The sequence below is a fragment of the Protopterus annectens genome, chromosome 16.part0, assembly GCF_019279795.1.
Source record: "Protopterus annectens isolate FY-2018-M chromosome 16.part0, PAN1.0, whole genome shotgun sequence".
NCBI lineage: Eukaryota > Metazoa > Chordata > Ceratodontiformes > Protopteridae > Protopterus > Protopterus annectens.
In genome coordinates, this window is record NC_056750.1 from 501213582 (window position 1) to 501230109 (window position 16528).

The 16528-nt window shown below is 41.7% G+C and overlaps 1 protein-coding gene across 1 annotated transcript in view; it reads right to left on the bottom strand.

Moving 5' to 3' along the window:
* The window catches only part of ODF2 (outer dense fiber of sperm tails 2), a 1208318-nt gene that overhangs the window by 781123 nt on the left and 410667 nt on the right, over positions 1-16528 (bottom strand). Inside the window, exon 6 of the mRNA XM_044058138.1 lies at positions 14006-14191. Coding sequence (XP_043914073.1) covers positions 14006-14191 — 186 coding nt within the window. The remainder of the gene's footprint in view (positions 1-14005; positions 14192-16528) is intronic.

The following is a 16528-nucleotide window of genomic DNA, read 5'->3' on the forward strand; positions in this document are numbered from 1 at the left end:
TTTTTAAACCCAGACTTTGGATGTTGGTCTTTTTCTTCAGACATTACACAACTCAAGCACACTGTTTAACTATAAGCTGTTTTGAACTAAGTAACTCACACAAACATACACACAGCCCAAAAGGGGCACTGGCAACTAAATAATTACAAACAGTAATAAGAGATCCAAAAACAATGGTCCCAAAAGGGATCACTGACTAATCACTATAGAAGGGATCCTAAGGCTGAGTCCCCCACAAGTAAAACAAATTCTGAATAAGTCCAATATTCCAGATTTTCTTGTTCTGTCATATTTCACAAATATAATTATTGCACTGTAATCCCACATTAAGTCACTGGTTTTATTACTTTTCATCTCTATCTCCCAAATCCTGTCTTTGCTTCATTTCCAACGTACTCTCGATTCTTTTAGTCAACTCTCTTGCTCCTTTCCTTTTCTCCAACATTTTCCATTGAAACAGTGGAAAAGCTTTCATAGGTATAGCCTCTCTCTGTGGTCTTTATTACTAGAATAAGAAGCAGAATATCTCCTTGTTTCACAGCTCATTTTTTTGTTAGACAAACCTTTGTATTTCCTCCTTAGCATGTACTTCATCAAAAAATGATTTTGTTCCTCCAGGGAAAAATACCGTGAAGATAGCTGAGTACAGCAGTTTGAATATCACACCTGTGTGTCTTGACATTCCCTGAAGAGTGGAATGCATTTACTCTTCTGCCTGGTGTACAATGAGTAATTATTCTCCACAAACACACTGCTGTCTCCCACTTTTAGTATTTTGTTCTTCTACCACAGTTTTGTCAGAATAAACTTCTAATCTGGTAGGACTGCATCTTTAATATTAAAGGTCTAGGCTGCTTTCTCATAGCCAGGTTTGAAGCATACATATGATGATGTCCTTTCAATTAACAACCCCTGCTGTGGAATACCAGTCCAGTTGCTTATTTGTGGTTCCATAAAATTAAAGCAGTCTGTTTTTTCCAGCTTCTCGGGTATAGCTGACATTCTCAGGTTTTCCCTATGTGTTCTGTCCTCTAATTCTTTTTTTTAAACATCTCTTCCTGAGTAGTCTTATATTCAGCCAGACCTTAATTCATTTCATCCTCTGATTTTCCATAGGTTCTTAGGTACGTACTAGGCTAATGGCCCCGGATCCTATGCAAGCCTAGCCCAACAACTTCCCTAGCATCATGCCACCTGATGTTACTTCCCAGTGCCCTTGTCAAATAAGGCCACTGAGGTGATCCCCGGGGTGACTGCCACCCTTAGTTTCCCGTGCCCCTGTCAAGCAGGGCTAATGAAGTGATCCCCAGGGTGAACTTCCTATTGCCCATTCTTTCAAGATTTCTCTTGAAAAGGGCCAGTGAAGTGTTCTGCTCGATGTGAATGAGGAGTTTGTTCCAGAGTATGGGAAGTTGCTGGGTTAAGAACCTGTCCCTCCAGCATGTTCTGTTTATGGTGGCAATGAGGTTAAGGTCTCTGGAGTGTGCGACACAGAGGTTTTGGATTTCTTTAGGTGTAGCATGCCTAGCAGAACCAGGTCAGACATGGCTTTGTACATCAAACAGAGACCGAGTATAGCTGGAGGTTTTTTGAGTCTGTCAGTGTAGGGCATATGTCTGAGGCCTAAGATCCTCTTAGTTAAGTATTTCCGTGGCCTTTCCAGTTGTTGTAGGTGTCTAGCGAGATACATACCAAATGGGGCATTATATTCAATAATAGGTCTAATGAGGGACGAGTAAAGAGGGACTATGACCTCTTTCTTTCTGGATGAGAAACCTTTTGTGATAAGATGTGCTATATAGAAGGACTTTCTGACCACAGTGGCAATGTGGTTATCAAAGAGAGATTGCTGTCAACCTGTGTCCCCAGGTCTCTTATCACTCCTTTGGTGTTTAGCGGACTACCGCCTATGTGGTAGTTCATGGGCACAGAAATTTTCCCAAAGGGAATGACAATGCAATTTATGGCATCGAGCTTGAGGCCATGGTTCTTGCACCAGTCACTGGTCTCAGTGAGGCCTTGTTGTAGAATGTCTACATCCATAGGAGAATCTAGAATTGCTCCCAATTTGCAGTCATCTGCAAACTTGGTCAACCAGAGTCCTTTGTGCTGGCTTGGACTTCAGAGACGTAGATGCCAAATAGGAAAGGACCTAGGACCGATCCCTGTGGAATGCCACTTGTAAGTGGTTGGTAGTCAGATTTAGATTCTGCTACTTTTACAGTGTGGGTTCTATCAGTAGGCCAGTTGGCCACCCATCTTTTATAGATTTAGTACCTCATCTGAATAGCTGTTTAAAGCTTCTTCCATTTTTCCTGCCTTTTGTTGTTTATGTTGATCTACTCCATCAAGGTTTCCTTTATTTTAACCAGGTCTGTGTGCAGTCTACTGGAATTCATGTCTGGAGATTGCATTGCTTTTTGCTGAACAGCTACAGAACTTTCCCCAGTCAGTGTTTCTTCCTCACTTTTTGTAGCTGATTTTTTTTCCCAGGTGCTCTGTATTGACTTCTTCCTAGCATCTAGGCAGTACACTTACTAGCCAGTTACTGAAATTTTACCCATAAACAAAAAAATCTACTGGTGGTCTCTGTTGAGTTTCTGTTTTCACACTCGGAGAGCTAGAGTTAAGCTGTTACTCAATGTACAGCTATCTTGAAAGTCCCAAAAACCTTGGAAATCTTGACAGAAGTCAAGGGCACACTATCTCTACCAATGTGAAAGTTAGAAATGCCTAACTGTACTTCGACAGCAGAAAAGCTACAGCCTGAGACTAACAACACTGACAGAACATCCAAAACCAACTCCAAGGGGGGTAGAAAAGGGTCAAGTCCCCCAGCCTCTGCCCACAAAGCAAACCTCTTCCATTTACTGGTACACACTTTTCTAGTGGATTCTTTCTGAGAAGAGGATGATATATGAGCAATTACCTGCAAAAGCTTGAGATTCCTTGTCATCAAAAAAGTGGAGGAACCATGCAGCCAACTTGAGGGAGTGAAGATTGGGGGAACCAGACTGGCTGGATAAGAAATGAGATCCGGAATGGGATCCAACACTCAAGGGGGGGGGGGTTTCCGGAATGGGATCCAACACTCAAAGGGGGGGTTTCAGAAGAGGCCAAAGAAAGGGAAACTACACCTGGGGAGGCCAAAAAGGGGAGATGTGGATCACTGAACATCTGCAATGGACTGTTTTCTATAGAAACTTTGCAATCAGGGGAATGGGGGATAAGCATAAAGGAGACCCGAGGGCCAAGCAAATGTCAGAGCATCCCTAGGTGCCTGTTCCAGAGAGGGAACAATGGCATAATAGCTGTCGCACTTGGTGTTGGACAGGGATGCACACAGGTCACAACACAGACAGCCTCAGTGCCAAAAAAATCCAGGTTGCCGATGTCAGATTTAGGGACCACTCGTGAGGCAATAAAATGCTCCTGCTGAAGCTGTCGGACAGAATATTGGACTTCCCCAAAATATGAGTTGTCACCAGAAACCACTGAGAAGTGATCACCCACTGCCAAACCCTCTTGGTCACCTGACCAAGAGGGTAAGAACCTGTTCCTCCCTGTCTTTTGAGATACCAGACGACTGACATGTTATCTGTCTGTATCGAAATCATACCTCTGGGGAGGACATTCTGAAAAGCTTACAATGCTAGAAGGAATGCTCTCATCTCCAGAATGCTGATACTAATGTCAGCCTCTGTGGAAGACCAAGATACCTGGAACTGTCCTTCCTTTGAAATGCCCCTACCCCAAAAAGGAGGCATCTATGGTGACCATGGCTAAAGGAGACAAGGAATTACAAGCAGTCTCCCTTGTTCCATTAATTGAGACTTTAACCACCACTGAATCTGCTCGTGACATGCTCTCATCATCTTTATAGAGAAATCCAATGGATTGTTAGGAGGGACCACTGAATAACCATAGTCTACTGCAGAGTCCTTATATGATATCTGGCTAAGGGTACCAATCCTATAGATGCTGCCACATGACTCAGAAGTCTTAAAAGTGCATGAGCCTGAAGTTTCAGAGTTGTAAGCTGTGCCATGGTCCAAATCCAAAGACTGAGAACTCTGGAGCTTGGGAGTCACACAATCTGATGGACCATGTCCAGATAACATCCTATGAAGTCAAACTTGTAGAGGCTGAAGGCTCAACTTGTGGTAGATGACTGTAATGCCCAAGTTGCTACACAGCTGGAGCAAGGAATCCCTGGTCGAGATCAACAATGCCTTTGTGGGGTGGTGAGCAGCCAATCATCCAGGTAAAGAAAGACCTGAAATCCCTGCAGCCAGCGCCAGGCTGTGACCACTGCCATGCACTTGGTGAACACTCAGGAGGGCTGTGGTGAGACCAAACAGTTTGGCCCTGAACTGAAAGTGATTGGCTCCCAGCCAAAAGTGAAGAAAACTCTGGCTGGAAACATTGATCTATCTTGATATGATGGTAGACTTCCTTGAGGTCTATCAAGTACATCCAATCATCCTTCCTCCAAACAGGTAATATGGACTGCACCATAACCATCTCGATCTTGGCCTTCTTGATGAACTGGTTCAGCTTGCTTAGGTCTAAAATTGGTCTGAGGTCCTTTTTAGTATCAAAGAAAACAAAGAATCTGGAATAGACTCTGGATCCTATCTGATCTGGTGGGACATATTGGATGACTCAATTTACAAGCAGCTTTTGGATCTCTACCTCTACAAAGCATCTATTTTGGCGTAGAACATCTAGGAGATGTTCTGGGAGACATTTTGGAAACTTCTATAAAAGTAATGTCATCACATCTGGATATGGCTCTCAACACCTAGGCATCTGAATTGGTCTCCCAAGCTTTTGGGTGTAGAGCTAGATGATCCCTGACTGCATCCAAAGGTGTGCAGTCTGGCAACCATTAAGTATCACTGAAAGTGCCCACCAGACAAAGCTCAGTGGAAGGCCTGATTCTGCAAACTGCCTCTGACCCTCAGGCATCCGTTATGATTTCCCCTCATCAAGAGGTACCTACCAGAGGAGCACCCTAGGAAGAGAATAGTGACTTTCTGAAGAACAGTCACTTACTTTTTTTTTTCTAATTCATAGAGAATGATTGCTGTTGGGTGGAAAAGCAACATCTGGAAGTAGACAGTGTCTTCACATTGTGTTTGCTTCTTGTCAACATATCCTCAACCTTGGGTCCAAACAAAGAGGACCAGTTAAAAGAAGAATTCACAAAGGTCACTCTAAAACAGCCTGCAAAGTTGGACAGCCACATCCAGGCATGGTGCCTCAACATAATACCGAAAACCTGCCATTCTGGACACTCCATCAGCCTCTTTAGGAATGGGTCTCTCAGAAACGTTGGCAAGGGAAGTCAAAGTGGACAAAAGAGTCCCCTGCTTCTTCTGGGTATCCGGAGACTAACATGTCCTGAGGGTGTTTGACACTTCTGAGACAAGACCTCGTTGAAGGCTTGTCAAGTGGAATAAGTTAAGTGCCCTCAAAGCAAAGTTGGACGAAGCATAGGATCACTTCCCTAATGGATCCAGCACACGAGACTCCCTGTTTGGGGGGGGGGTAAACTGAGGAGCTCGTTTCAGAAATCTCCTTCTTGGTGGCTGTCACCACCACATTAGCATCGACAGCTGGACCCTTGCTTGAATTAAGCTTGTCTTGGTGAGGGGGACAAGAGCTTGGTCCAGCTTTCTAGGAATAGGTGCTGTTGTATCTGGTTTCTTCCACACCCTCTAGGGCACTAGATCTATGAGGGCATCCAGAGGAGAACCAACCAGGGCATGGATGGGCCTATGCCAAAAGCCTCAAAAAAAACTGACTCCTCTGGAGAGGAAGCATCGGTGGTCCAGGCCCCGCTTTGGTGAAACAGCTCCAAAAATCACCAAGAGGCATCATAATGTAGGGACTTGGGGGAACCCTCTCCTTCCTTGAGGTAAGTATATTCAGTGAAGGATTTCTAAGGGGAATATACATGCTTCCTCTTGCACTTTCTCTTCCCTGAAATCTCCCACTCTGATGAAGCTGGAGAAGAGGGGTAAGAGTAGAGTAGCCCCTCCATGGGGCCAGCCTGTAAGCTAGCTGATGTAGGCTATCCCAGAGCAGACTAATGACTGGTCAGAAGAACAGATGAAAACTGGGAGGGGGTGCCGGTTGGAGACATCTAACCTTTCTCTTTAGACAAGAACATACTCTCTCCACACTATCAAAAGCTGATGCAGAAGCAGGTCTCTCGGATTAGAGGGTCCCAGAACTCGAGGGTACTGAAGACAACCCCAAGCCAAAGGGGCAGTACCTACACCAGATGTTGAGATTGGAGCTGAGCTGTCTAAACCCAAAGTTCCAAGAGGGAGAGATGATCCTGTAGCAGGAACCATCATCCCCAACCCAGAAACTCCAGCCTCGATACTATGGCTCCAAGGTGCCAACAGCCCAGAACAAGTTGGCACCAAGGCTACCAAGGAACGAAATGGATATGAAGACTGCCAAACTGCTGGATCCGATACAGAGGGTGGAAACTCAACCGGCCCTGAAGACCTCAGACCTGAGGGAGATAAGCCCTAATTGCATCTGTGCCTACAAAAAGGACCACCATCGGCTCAAATCAGACTTTTTGATGTTGCTCACCGACCTAGATGACCGGACAGATAAGGCCAACAAAGACTGCTTCTGGAGCCGATGTGATGAAGACGCTTCATGCCAGATTTGAGCCAGGAAAGCTCTGAACCAGGGGTGGGACAAGGAGGAAGAAAGAAGGCATTTTGCCAAGGCACTAGAGGAATAAACTGCTCTATTTGGATCTGTGGTGGTGGTTTCTTTTTCCTAGTGGATTTGTTGGTTTTACCTGGTAGTTTCTGTAAAACAAGGAGGACTCTGGCAAGTGAGGCAAAGGAGTGCAAGGAGAAAGGAAGAAAGCTACTCTACCTGAAAGTGCCCACTTGACCAGAAAAGGGCTTGGAGCCAGAGGTAACTTTTCTTGAATCTTTTGGTGCCAAAGGCAACTGGCTGTGAGACATCAGTGCCCAAGTTCCCACACAGGCTGATGGTAGAGGGACCTTTGGACCTAGGGAACCCAACAGAGCTGTCTTGGAGGTGGAAGCCAAGGAAACCTCTTGAGCTCCCTCTTGGAGTGCTTACAGTCTTGCAGTTGAGGCTTCTTGGACCCAGTCTCGGGATCTGGGGGAGAAGTCTTTGGAACAGGAATAGAGGGGCTCAACAGCAAAAGACCCTTTAAAACAAGCTTGGCCTTGTGGATGTCAACAGCACGAGAGCCAAAGCTCTTGCAGATACAGCAACTGGAGTCTAAATGCTCCAGAGATTGAGACAATACACACATTTGAGGTGTGCTCCCTGTGACAGCAGTTTGTACCCATACAAGATGCACTTTTTAAACTCCTTGTCCATCCTTACCACCCTAATAACACACATACAGCAGTAAAAATAAAAAAAACCTAAGGAGGATGGGTGGGAAGGGTACAGACAAAAAGGGGATCAAAGCTACTTAACCTGATAAACTACCGCACACTACCTCAAACCCTACCTACAGCTAACAGGGAAAGACTAAACACTATTTAAGGGGTAAGAAAAAACAAATCTCACCAAGTTGGAGAAAAAGTGAAGCACCCAGCTGAGCCAAGGACTAAGCTACAGACCCTGAATGGTGGCAAGCTAGATCTTGAGAGCTGAAGAAGAAACAGGAGTTATGGCTAAGGGAGGAGAAGACAAGACAAACTAAAGGCTTTAGAATCATCTGGTGTCAGATCCGAAGTCCCTCAGGTTGAATCCAGACAGAGCTGACAACATTGAATCCACTGTTGCCTGGGCCAGAAGGGAATCACCACAATATCTGGATAGTCCTTCTGAATTTTCAGAATGACCTTGGATATCAGTGGAATGGGTGGAAATTATTGCGTGGAAATGATTGCAGGAATAGTCCTGTCCAAAGAAATGAAAATGCATCTGTTTTTCAGGCCTGCTTGCAAGGAGTCCTAGAGAAGAATTTTGTTAGTTTGTTGTGAATAAAGGTGAAAAGATCTACTAGGAGTGCTCCCGCAGTTGGATCAAATCATGGAAGACCCCCTGATTAAATTTTCAATTGTGAGGGTGAATCCTGGATATGTTGAGCTTGTCTGATACAATGTTTTGATATGACAGAATATAAGATGTTTGTAGCGAGAGATTGTGCTGAACTGCTACATCCCAAAATGTGCAATCGGCACAGAGGGCAAGATCTGTTTACTTATCACTGTTCATCATTGTTTGTAGTACTTGTAGCGGCCATGCAGACCACAAATGATTGAGAGTTGACTGCATTCATAATTGCCAATATGCCTTTTGTGTTTGGGGAAAAAAAACCCAGAAAACATGCAAAGACCCTGCGTTTCTGCCTCCATAGGAACGGTTCCCCAGGCAAAGTCTGAGGTGTCCATAATTACAGACTGTGCTGGAGCTGTAAGGGGAAATGGGAGACCTGGATTAAAACAAAACTGGTCTCTCCACCAAAGCAGTTTTTTTTTTTTTTTTTTTTTTAACAAATTCCAAAACTGGAACTTGAAATATCAGAGGGGTTTTGATGTTATGACCAAACCAATTTTAGGAGCCAGTGAATCTTTCCTGTGAGGAAGTGTAGCTACATGAATCATGAGAATGAATATCATAGATGCCATGAATCCCAGTATCCTGAGAAATTTCACTTGGTGAAGTTCTGATCGGAGTGAAAAAACTCAAGAATAGATCTAATACAAGTCTACTTTTCTCTGTTTAAGAAAGGCTCTTTGAACTGAAGTATCTAGGAGAAACCCCAGGAATGCAATTTTGCAGGAATAAGTCAAACAAGACTTTAGAATGCTCTCCTGGAAATACAGTCTGAGAATGAGATTTCTTATCCAAGTAAGAGATTCCTGACACTTTGAACATGACTCTGCAAAGATAAGCAAGCCATCTAAATAAGAAAAATGTGAAAGTTTTAGTCTACAATAGGGTGTTATTGCAGCTAGACAGTTTGTGAACACCTGTGGGATACTGGATAACCCAAAAGATAATGCAGATAACTGATGGTGAAATCCAGATACACAAAATCTTAAAAATAAATCTTTTGCTACAGGAATGGATGTATCCTTTAAACCTCGAGTTGCAAAAATGCTGAAAGGTGGAATAAACCAGTGTTGTGAAGAGATAGCATTTTGAACCTTTGGATTTTCACAAACTGATTAACAAAGAAAATGTCTGGTCTCCACGAGGCTTCTTTCTTTGGTAGCGAGTACATTCTTAAATAGAAACCTTCCCCTATCAGAGAAAATGAGCAGATTCTATGACCCCCTAAGTCAGAAAAAAATGAACAGGAAAGAAAAAAAAAGAGTTTGATCTAGTGGATAAGCAGGAATGCTTAAAAGGAGGAAGGGATTCCCATTGTCATTTGTACCATTGATGGATCACTTGCATAACCCATTTGTCTGCAATTATCTCTTGCCAAAGAGGAAGATGGAGAGCCAGATTCTGTATAAACTTAAAAGACTTGCTGTGATATGGTGGTAGGGTGAGGGGGGATGTTAAATTTGTAGAGACTCATTCAGACTTGGACTATCCTGGTTTGTGCAAAGCAACCCCTTTCCTTTTGGGGCCTCTTTGCCATTGTTTTATGAGTATCTGCTTTCCGGAAGTCTGCCTATAAAAAGTTCCTGAAGTAGTTGTGAAACCTTTAACAAACTTAGAGAAGGAAAGCTGACAAATTTGTCACCCAATGAATCAGCTTTCTTCTCTCATCACACTTTTTCAGGACCTCAGCAACAGATAGTCAGAAAACAACCTCCCTATCCAACTGGGAATTCAAATTTCAGGTTTAACATCCTCGGCTAAATTTTGAGAATATAACCATGCAAACCTTCTCATAAAAGTTTATGTAGCAGCTGCTCTGAATGAAGCATCAGCTGAGTCATAAACACTTCACAGAATGTTTGGTCGCATGAGACACAGAAGCAATAAGTATATTTAGAGATTTTTCCTCAGAAGAGGGAAAAGTACTTTAATGTTCCTCATATTATCAAATGAAGAAAGCAAAAAAAAAAAAAAACTTTAGAGAGCTTGACAATTAATAATTCCAAAAATAAGTGTGGCAAAGACATACACTTTTTCCAAAAAAGAAAATTCTTCCAAAGGACAATCAGAAGAAATATTCTTCTCAAAATCACTCACCCAAAGAGGAAAAAAAACTGAAGCTTTTTTCACAATCACATTCCTGACTGTCATACTGGGAAACTTCAGAAAATGAAGAACGAATAATTACTTTCCCTTTTACTAGTAAAACCAGAATAGGAGGGTTCAAGAGCCTGAGCTAAGCCCCAAGCCAAGCATAATACATCATTCCTGTCTAAAGTAACTTAGTCAGGGGACAATAAATGTTTGTGGAACCACAAAAGGAAGGCATAGTCTTCAAGCAAAAATGTTTATTCTCTTTTCACACACACTAGTGCCTCGGCTGTTAAGCCTTCAAGGAGTACAAATACAATGCAACTTCCCTCACCCCATATATACTCATTCAGTCAGTCAATTAAACAATTAATTAAACCAAATACTTCCAGTTAAGTTCCGTGCTTAAACCCTTGGGAGCCAAGGTATCAAATTTCAAAGTGAAAAGTGCTTCTTTATACACCAATTTTCTTTTACTGCTACAGGATCTAAAAAATCAACCCCATTTGTTCTAAAACACAACCTTGCAAATTTTCCAAAATAATTACATCTGTTCTCGAGGACTTCCCACTCACTGACTGATTACATGTCACTGTTTTTATTTCCTCTCTTAGCCATTAATTGTTGAATCTCATCTTCCTCTAACCTTGGCATAACTAAGTCATCCATAAATATTTCAATTTGCATATTTTCTTCTTCACATTTTTCTGCGTTATACACATTTTCATAAAGTTTTCAAAAAATCTAAAACACCTCTACAGGACTGCTGTCCTTTATCTCTCATAGCCTCTCTAAGTTCAGCTAAAACTTCTTCTTTCTGTTGCCCAAGTTGTGCTAAAAGTATATGCACTTCAAAGAGGTTATCAAAACAGTGCTTAACAGCAACCTTTCTAAGATGATGCATATTGTCCAAATACTCCCCTATTTCTGTTTAGTACTCTGCAGCTGGTCCTGTTCTTGTTCTGGAAGATTCCTCTCCTTCTACAATACTTCAACCCTTTGCCATCCCCTTTAAATAATTCCTGCTACTACCTTCAAATCTCTCTCTCTCTCTCTCTTACCTCTCATATTTCTACCACTGCTTTTGAAATCTGTTTTCATGTTATACCATTCACCATCTAACATTTTGAAGTAACTGCAGTAGCCCTCCTTAATAACCCCTGAATCATACTCACTAACCTATTCCTTAAATTCCTTTGTTTTTAACAAATAAGTAAGAAAGGGCCAGTGTCTCATTTTTTTAACATTGTTATCAAGTACCATCACCTTAGCTTTCATTGGTGCATTACCTGATACCGTTAATGGATGGGTCTCAAAGCTTCAGTGCACATGCTTCTGTGAAATATTTCTATCCAGTACATGCCTGCTATCTAAGGGAATCAGAATTTCTGTTATTGAATTCATATTTTACACACCAACTATTCTCATATACTTCCTCAGAAATCTATCAACCTTTGTTATATTTTCTCTTCTATGTCCTCCAGTAAATTCTCACTACTGCAAATCAGATTCCAGTCCCCACCCAGAGATAACATTTCCTATTGAAAGTTTAATGCTTTTCCCAAATTTCTCCTAAGATCCATAATAATAGTTTTAGATGAACTATACATGCCAGTGTAATTCTCCTCCACTGCCAAATGCTACAGCAAGTCAACCATTACTGTCCTTTTCCCTCTTGTGATACTCTTGATAAAATCAAACCTTTTGAGGCCAAAATGAGTCTACTGGAACTTAATCTTCACTTTCTGCATACATAAGAGAATAGGGGGAATGAAGAAAAAGCATGAAAGAGTTGTAGTTGCCATTTCTGAATTACAACTCTAGGCTGCATTCCTTGAGGAGGCATCAAGGAGAATAATTCTTTATTTATTGATGGACATTTGTATACTGGAAAAGTCTGGCTGGGTCAAATGTACCCATTTTCAGTGGAGGACCAGGGATAACAGCTCCAATACCAAAAGCTTTCCTGAGACAACGCATTAATTACCACAGCATTACACTTTACGCTGTACAAGAATTAGGAAACATACATACATGAATAAGAAGGATGAATCACAACATTACAGCAGACCATATACATTTTACAAAACCACAGTGCGATTTGCGTACTGTTTATTAGATAAAGTATGAGCTAAAGATATTGTGCAAAACAGACATTTGTCAATAGTACAGTAAAAACAGGGAGATGATAAAGAGTAAAAAAGGTGGGAGTAGAAAAATATCCTATAGAATTAAAAGTCAGACAGAGGAGAAAGTGGAGAATATAGGACATAAGTTACTTGGAAAATGTTGGTCAAAGTTGGATAGGAATAATGGGACAGAGTATAGCAGTTGGTACTTTCAGCCAGGCTTGGTTGCTGTAGGGGAAGTTATCAGAGAAGCAAAAAGGTCACAGTAAGGTTACCCTCCTCACCCCACCCCAAAAAGCATTGACAAATATTCCACACAACAAACAGTCTTGGGGACTAACAATGTCAATGCTGATAAGAATGTCAATGTCAGAGTCAAAGAGGACTCTACTGCAGACGTCAACAAACCTACTGAAGTATACAGTGGGATTTGCTGGATACCCTCCAGTCAAAAAGACTGGTGCTGAAACATGGGTCAGGGAGATGCTGGGGATTACCACAGAGAGAAGCAAAATCCCCATCTGCCTGCATATAGATGTGGAAGGGATAAGGTTAATATTGGCATGCAGCAGTAAAAGTGCCTCTATTAATTTTACCACAGTCAAATTCCATTGTAAAAATAATAAACCCAGTTTAAGAGGTAGGCCTGACATTAGGAGGCCAACCGGAGGGAAATATGCCTAGTTCAGCTTCTGAAGATGGAGATAAGTTCTTCCATCTAGAAACCCTGTCCATAACTAACAGCTTGAGTATCCCAAATACTCAGATAAGTCTCACTGTCCATACTACTTTGGTCTCTTAGCTGGAATCAGAAAAGAGTCTCTGAAGGAACAGAACTTGTCAGGGTTTGCATTTCTTCTTGTCTTTGGACAAGGACTTCTGGAACTCAGACAGAATCTCAACAAGCTAAAAAACAGAGGCCTCATCTAACTCTGAAGTGCCCCTGGGTAAAAGCCCTTTCAACACTTATTTTTCATTTGTAAGTCTTTTACGGTTAAACTTCAAAATTTTGCAGTCTGATGGCCTACCTGAAAAAGCTGTGGATCCAAACATAGCACACACAGGATGCAATAGTCCTGCAGTGGTACTTTGTGATACAGCTAACACTTGTTGAAATCTGCATGCTGTTCCACTACATACTAATCCATAGCAAATCAAAAAACATTAATAAAACACTAAACCCACACCGCACACATTTAGCTAAAATAACAACCAGAAACTAAAAATAACTAACAGGGAACATCTGAAAAGCTATGGGAATTCATAGCCAACTGGGGAGTAAAATAAACGGGCAAAAAATGTAACCAAAAATATACAAATACATGACCTGATATGGGAATTGTGAAGGTCTGAGTTGAAAAATAAAATACAAACTATGAATATAAAATTCAATAGGCAATTTCAAAACTGCTGATGAGACAGCCTAAGGCTATTAGCACTGTCAGCTCACTGAGAAGCTACAAAGATCTGAAGTGTTAGAAGAGCACTGTGTTGTGGGTAAGAAGGATGAGTTGGAGCCTGGGAAAGGTTTATATCTGCTGAGCTGCCTTGAACCTGCAGCGAAGTTAAATAGTAGAATTGGATGAACCACATCATCCTAGATCATATATTCTGCCTACATTCAATGCAGTATTTCATTAAGGACACTATACATCATGATCATCTTGAGAATTACTATATCTTTGTTTTAACAGAGTACATACCTTTTCCAGCAACTGCACATTCAGCTGCTCTACAATATCTTCACTCCGCTCTGCTCGATGTTTCTGGGCCCTTGTAGCCTTTTTCAAGGCATCTTTATCCCTGTCCGCTCTCTGCTTCAGCTCCTTCAACTGTTCCATGACATGATCCATTTCCCCCCTTTGCTGGGCTAGTGTACGTTCCAGATTCTTTATAAAAAGAAACAAATCAAGGATCTGATAAAAGCATGCTTGATTTGACTGAAACAAAAGGTTACTATTCCTCAATTACCACAAAAGAAAAACTGTCAAACTGAATTAATTTCTTTATTTTCATATGACCACATCATCTGCCTAATTTAACTTCAGAAACACAACAAGCAAACTGCAACTAGACAAATACATATTAAAGTAATTAATATCCACTGCAAACCACTGATACAGTCTTAACAAGTGCAAATTTCAGACAGCATTTTTTTACATATCTCAATGGAAATTAACAGATACATTCTTAAAGTATCTACTGATCTACAAAAGGGGTATGCACCATTGGTACTTGGTTGGAACTATTTCTTTAACAAGTGGAATTTGTAAAAGTTTGGAAAACCTTACAGGTATGTCTATGCACCACTACTGATGTATGCTGCAGAACAAACATGCAAGTCACATTACAGAACATGTCCTACCAACTCCACAGATGAACACCCATTCAATTAGAAAACACATTCTCCCAAAAAAAAAAAAACAAAATACATTAACTTTGTTAAGCAAGCTATATAAAAAACATACTTGATCAAGATACAGAGAATTTCAGCAAGTGAGAGTGGCAAAAAAGACAGCCATTCACAAGAGGGTGAAGGGTAGGATTTCTTGACCAACCTAAGGGAATCCTATCAGAGGTTAAATCATATGGTAGCTCTCAGTTTTATCTAACACTGAGGACACTCTTTGATGGGTCCTTATAGGTTCATAGGTAGGTACTAGGCTGTCGGCCCAAGGGCCTAAGTAAGCCTAGCCAACAAGTTTCCCTGGCTTATGCCACCCAACAAAGTTATTTTCCTGTGCCACTGTCGAGCAGAGACACAGAAGGGATCCCTGGGGTGTATTTTCTATTTTCCATCCACTCATCAAGATTTTTCTTGAAAAGTGCTAAGAAAGAACTTTGCTTTACATAGATGGGTAGCCTGTTCCACAGTATGGGAAGTCTCTGGGACAGAAATCTATCCCTCCAGCATGTCCTGTTTATTGTGGTGACAAGGTTTAGGTCCCTAGAGCGTGTAGCTCGGAGGGATTGGGATTTCTTTAGATGTAGCATGTCCAACAGCTCTGGGTTTGACATAGCTTTATATGTTAGGCAGGGATCACCTCGGAGTAGGCGATATGCTACAAAATAAAGCTAGAGTTTTTAGAGGCGGTCAGTATAAGGCATTTATTTGAGGCCATTAAATCTCTTTGTGAGGTACTTCTGTGGCCTTTCCAGCTGCTGCAGATGTCTTGTGAAGTACATTCCAAAAGGGGCGTTGTACTCTATAATGGGTCTAATGAGTGTCGAGTAGAGGGGAACAATGACCTCTTTTTTCATGGATGAGAACCCTTCTATGATGAGGTGTGCCATGTAGAAGGACTTACTGACTACTGTGGCGAAGTGACTATCAAAGGAGAGACTACTGTACACCTGGGTCCCAAGGTCTCTTATCACACATTCGGTGTTAAGTAGATTGCTGCCTATGTGGTAGTTCATGGGTACAGAGTTTTTAACAAAGGGGATGACATTGCACTTTTTGGTAATGAGCTTGAGGCCATGGCTCTGACACCAGGCATCTGTCTCAGCGAAGCCCTTCTGTAAGATGTCAACATCATTTGGGAACTTGACTATGGCTCCTAGTTTGCAGTCATCTGCGAACTTCGATAGAAAAAAAGGCCTTCTGTGTTAGCCTCTACTTCAGAGAAGTAGATACCAAACACGAGAGGTCCCAGGACGGAACCCTGTGGTACTCCACTTGTCACTAACTTTGAGGTCAGATTTGGAGTCTGCAACTTTTACAGTGTGGGTTCTATCAGTGAGCCAGTTGGCAACCCATCTTGTGATGTAGGGATTTATACCTAGTTTAGTGCGTTTAGCTATAATTCCAGAATGAGGGATGGTGTTGAAAGCCTTACAGAGGCCACGATAGGCTCTGTGAACCACCCTACCCTCATCTATGGCTTTGGTGACTGCCTCAAAAAAGTTGATCCTAGATACATATATATATATATATATATATATATATATATATATATATTTATGAGTCTACTTCCAATGGTCGACATTTCAGAATGCCGAAGACCATATGACCGAGACCATATGATCGACATTCAAAATGTTGACCATGTAATAAAAAGAAAAAAACCACAATAACTTACCTTCACACTTCTAACAGGGGGTCTCCAAACCCCAACATCCAGAACTTAAAAATACCAACTCTGAGATCGCACTACAATGCGGAACATGGAAATCTTTCCTTTCCAATACCAACATATGGTCTGATTCTGAAAGTCCGGGGACAC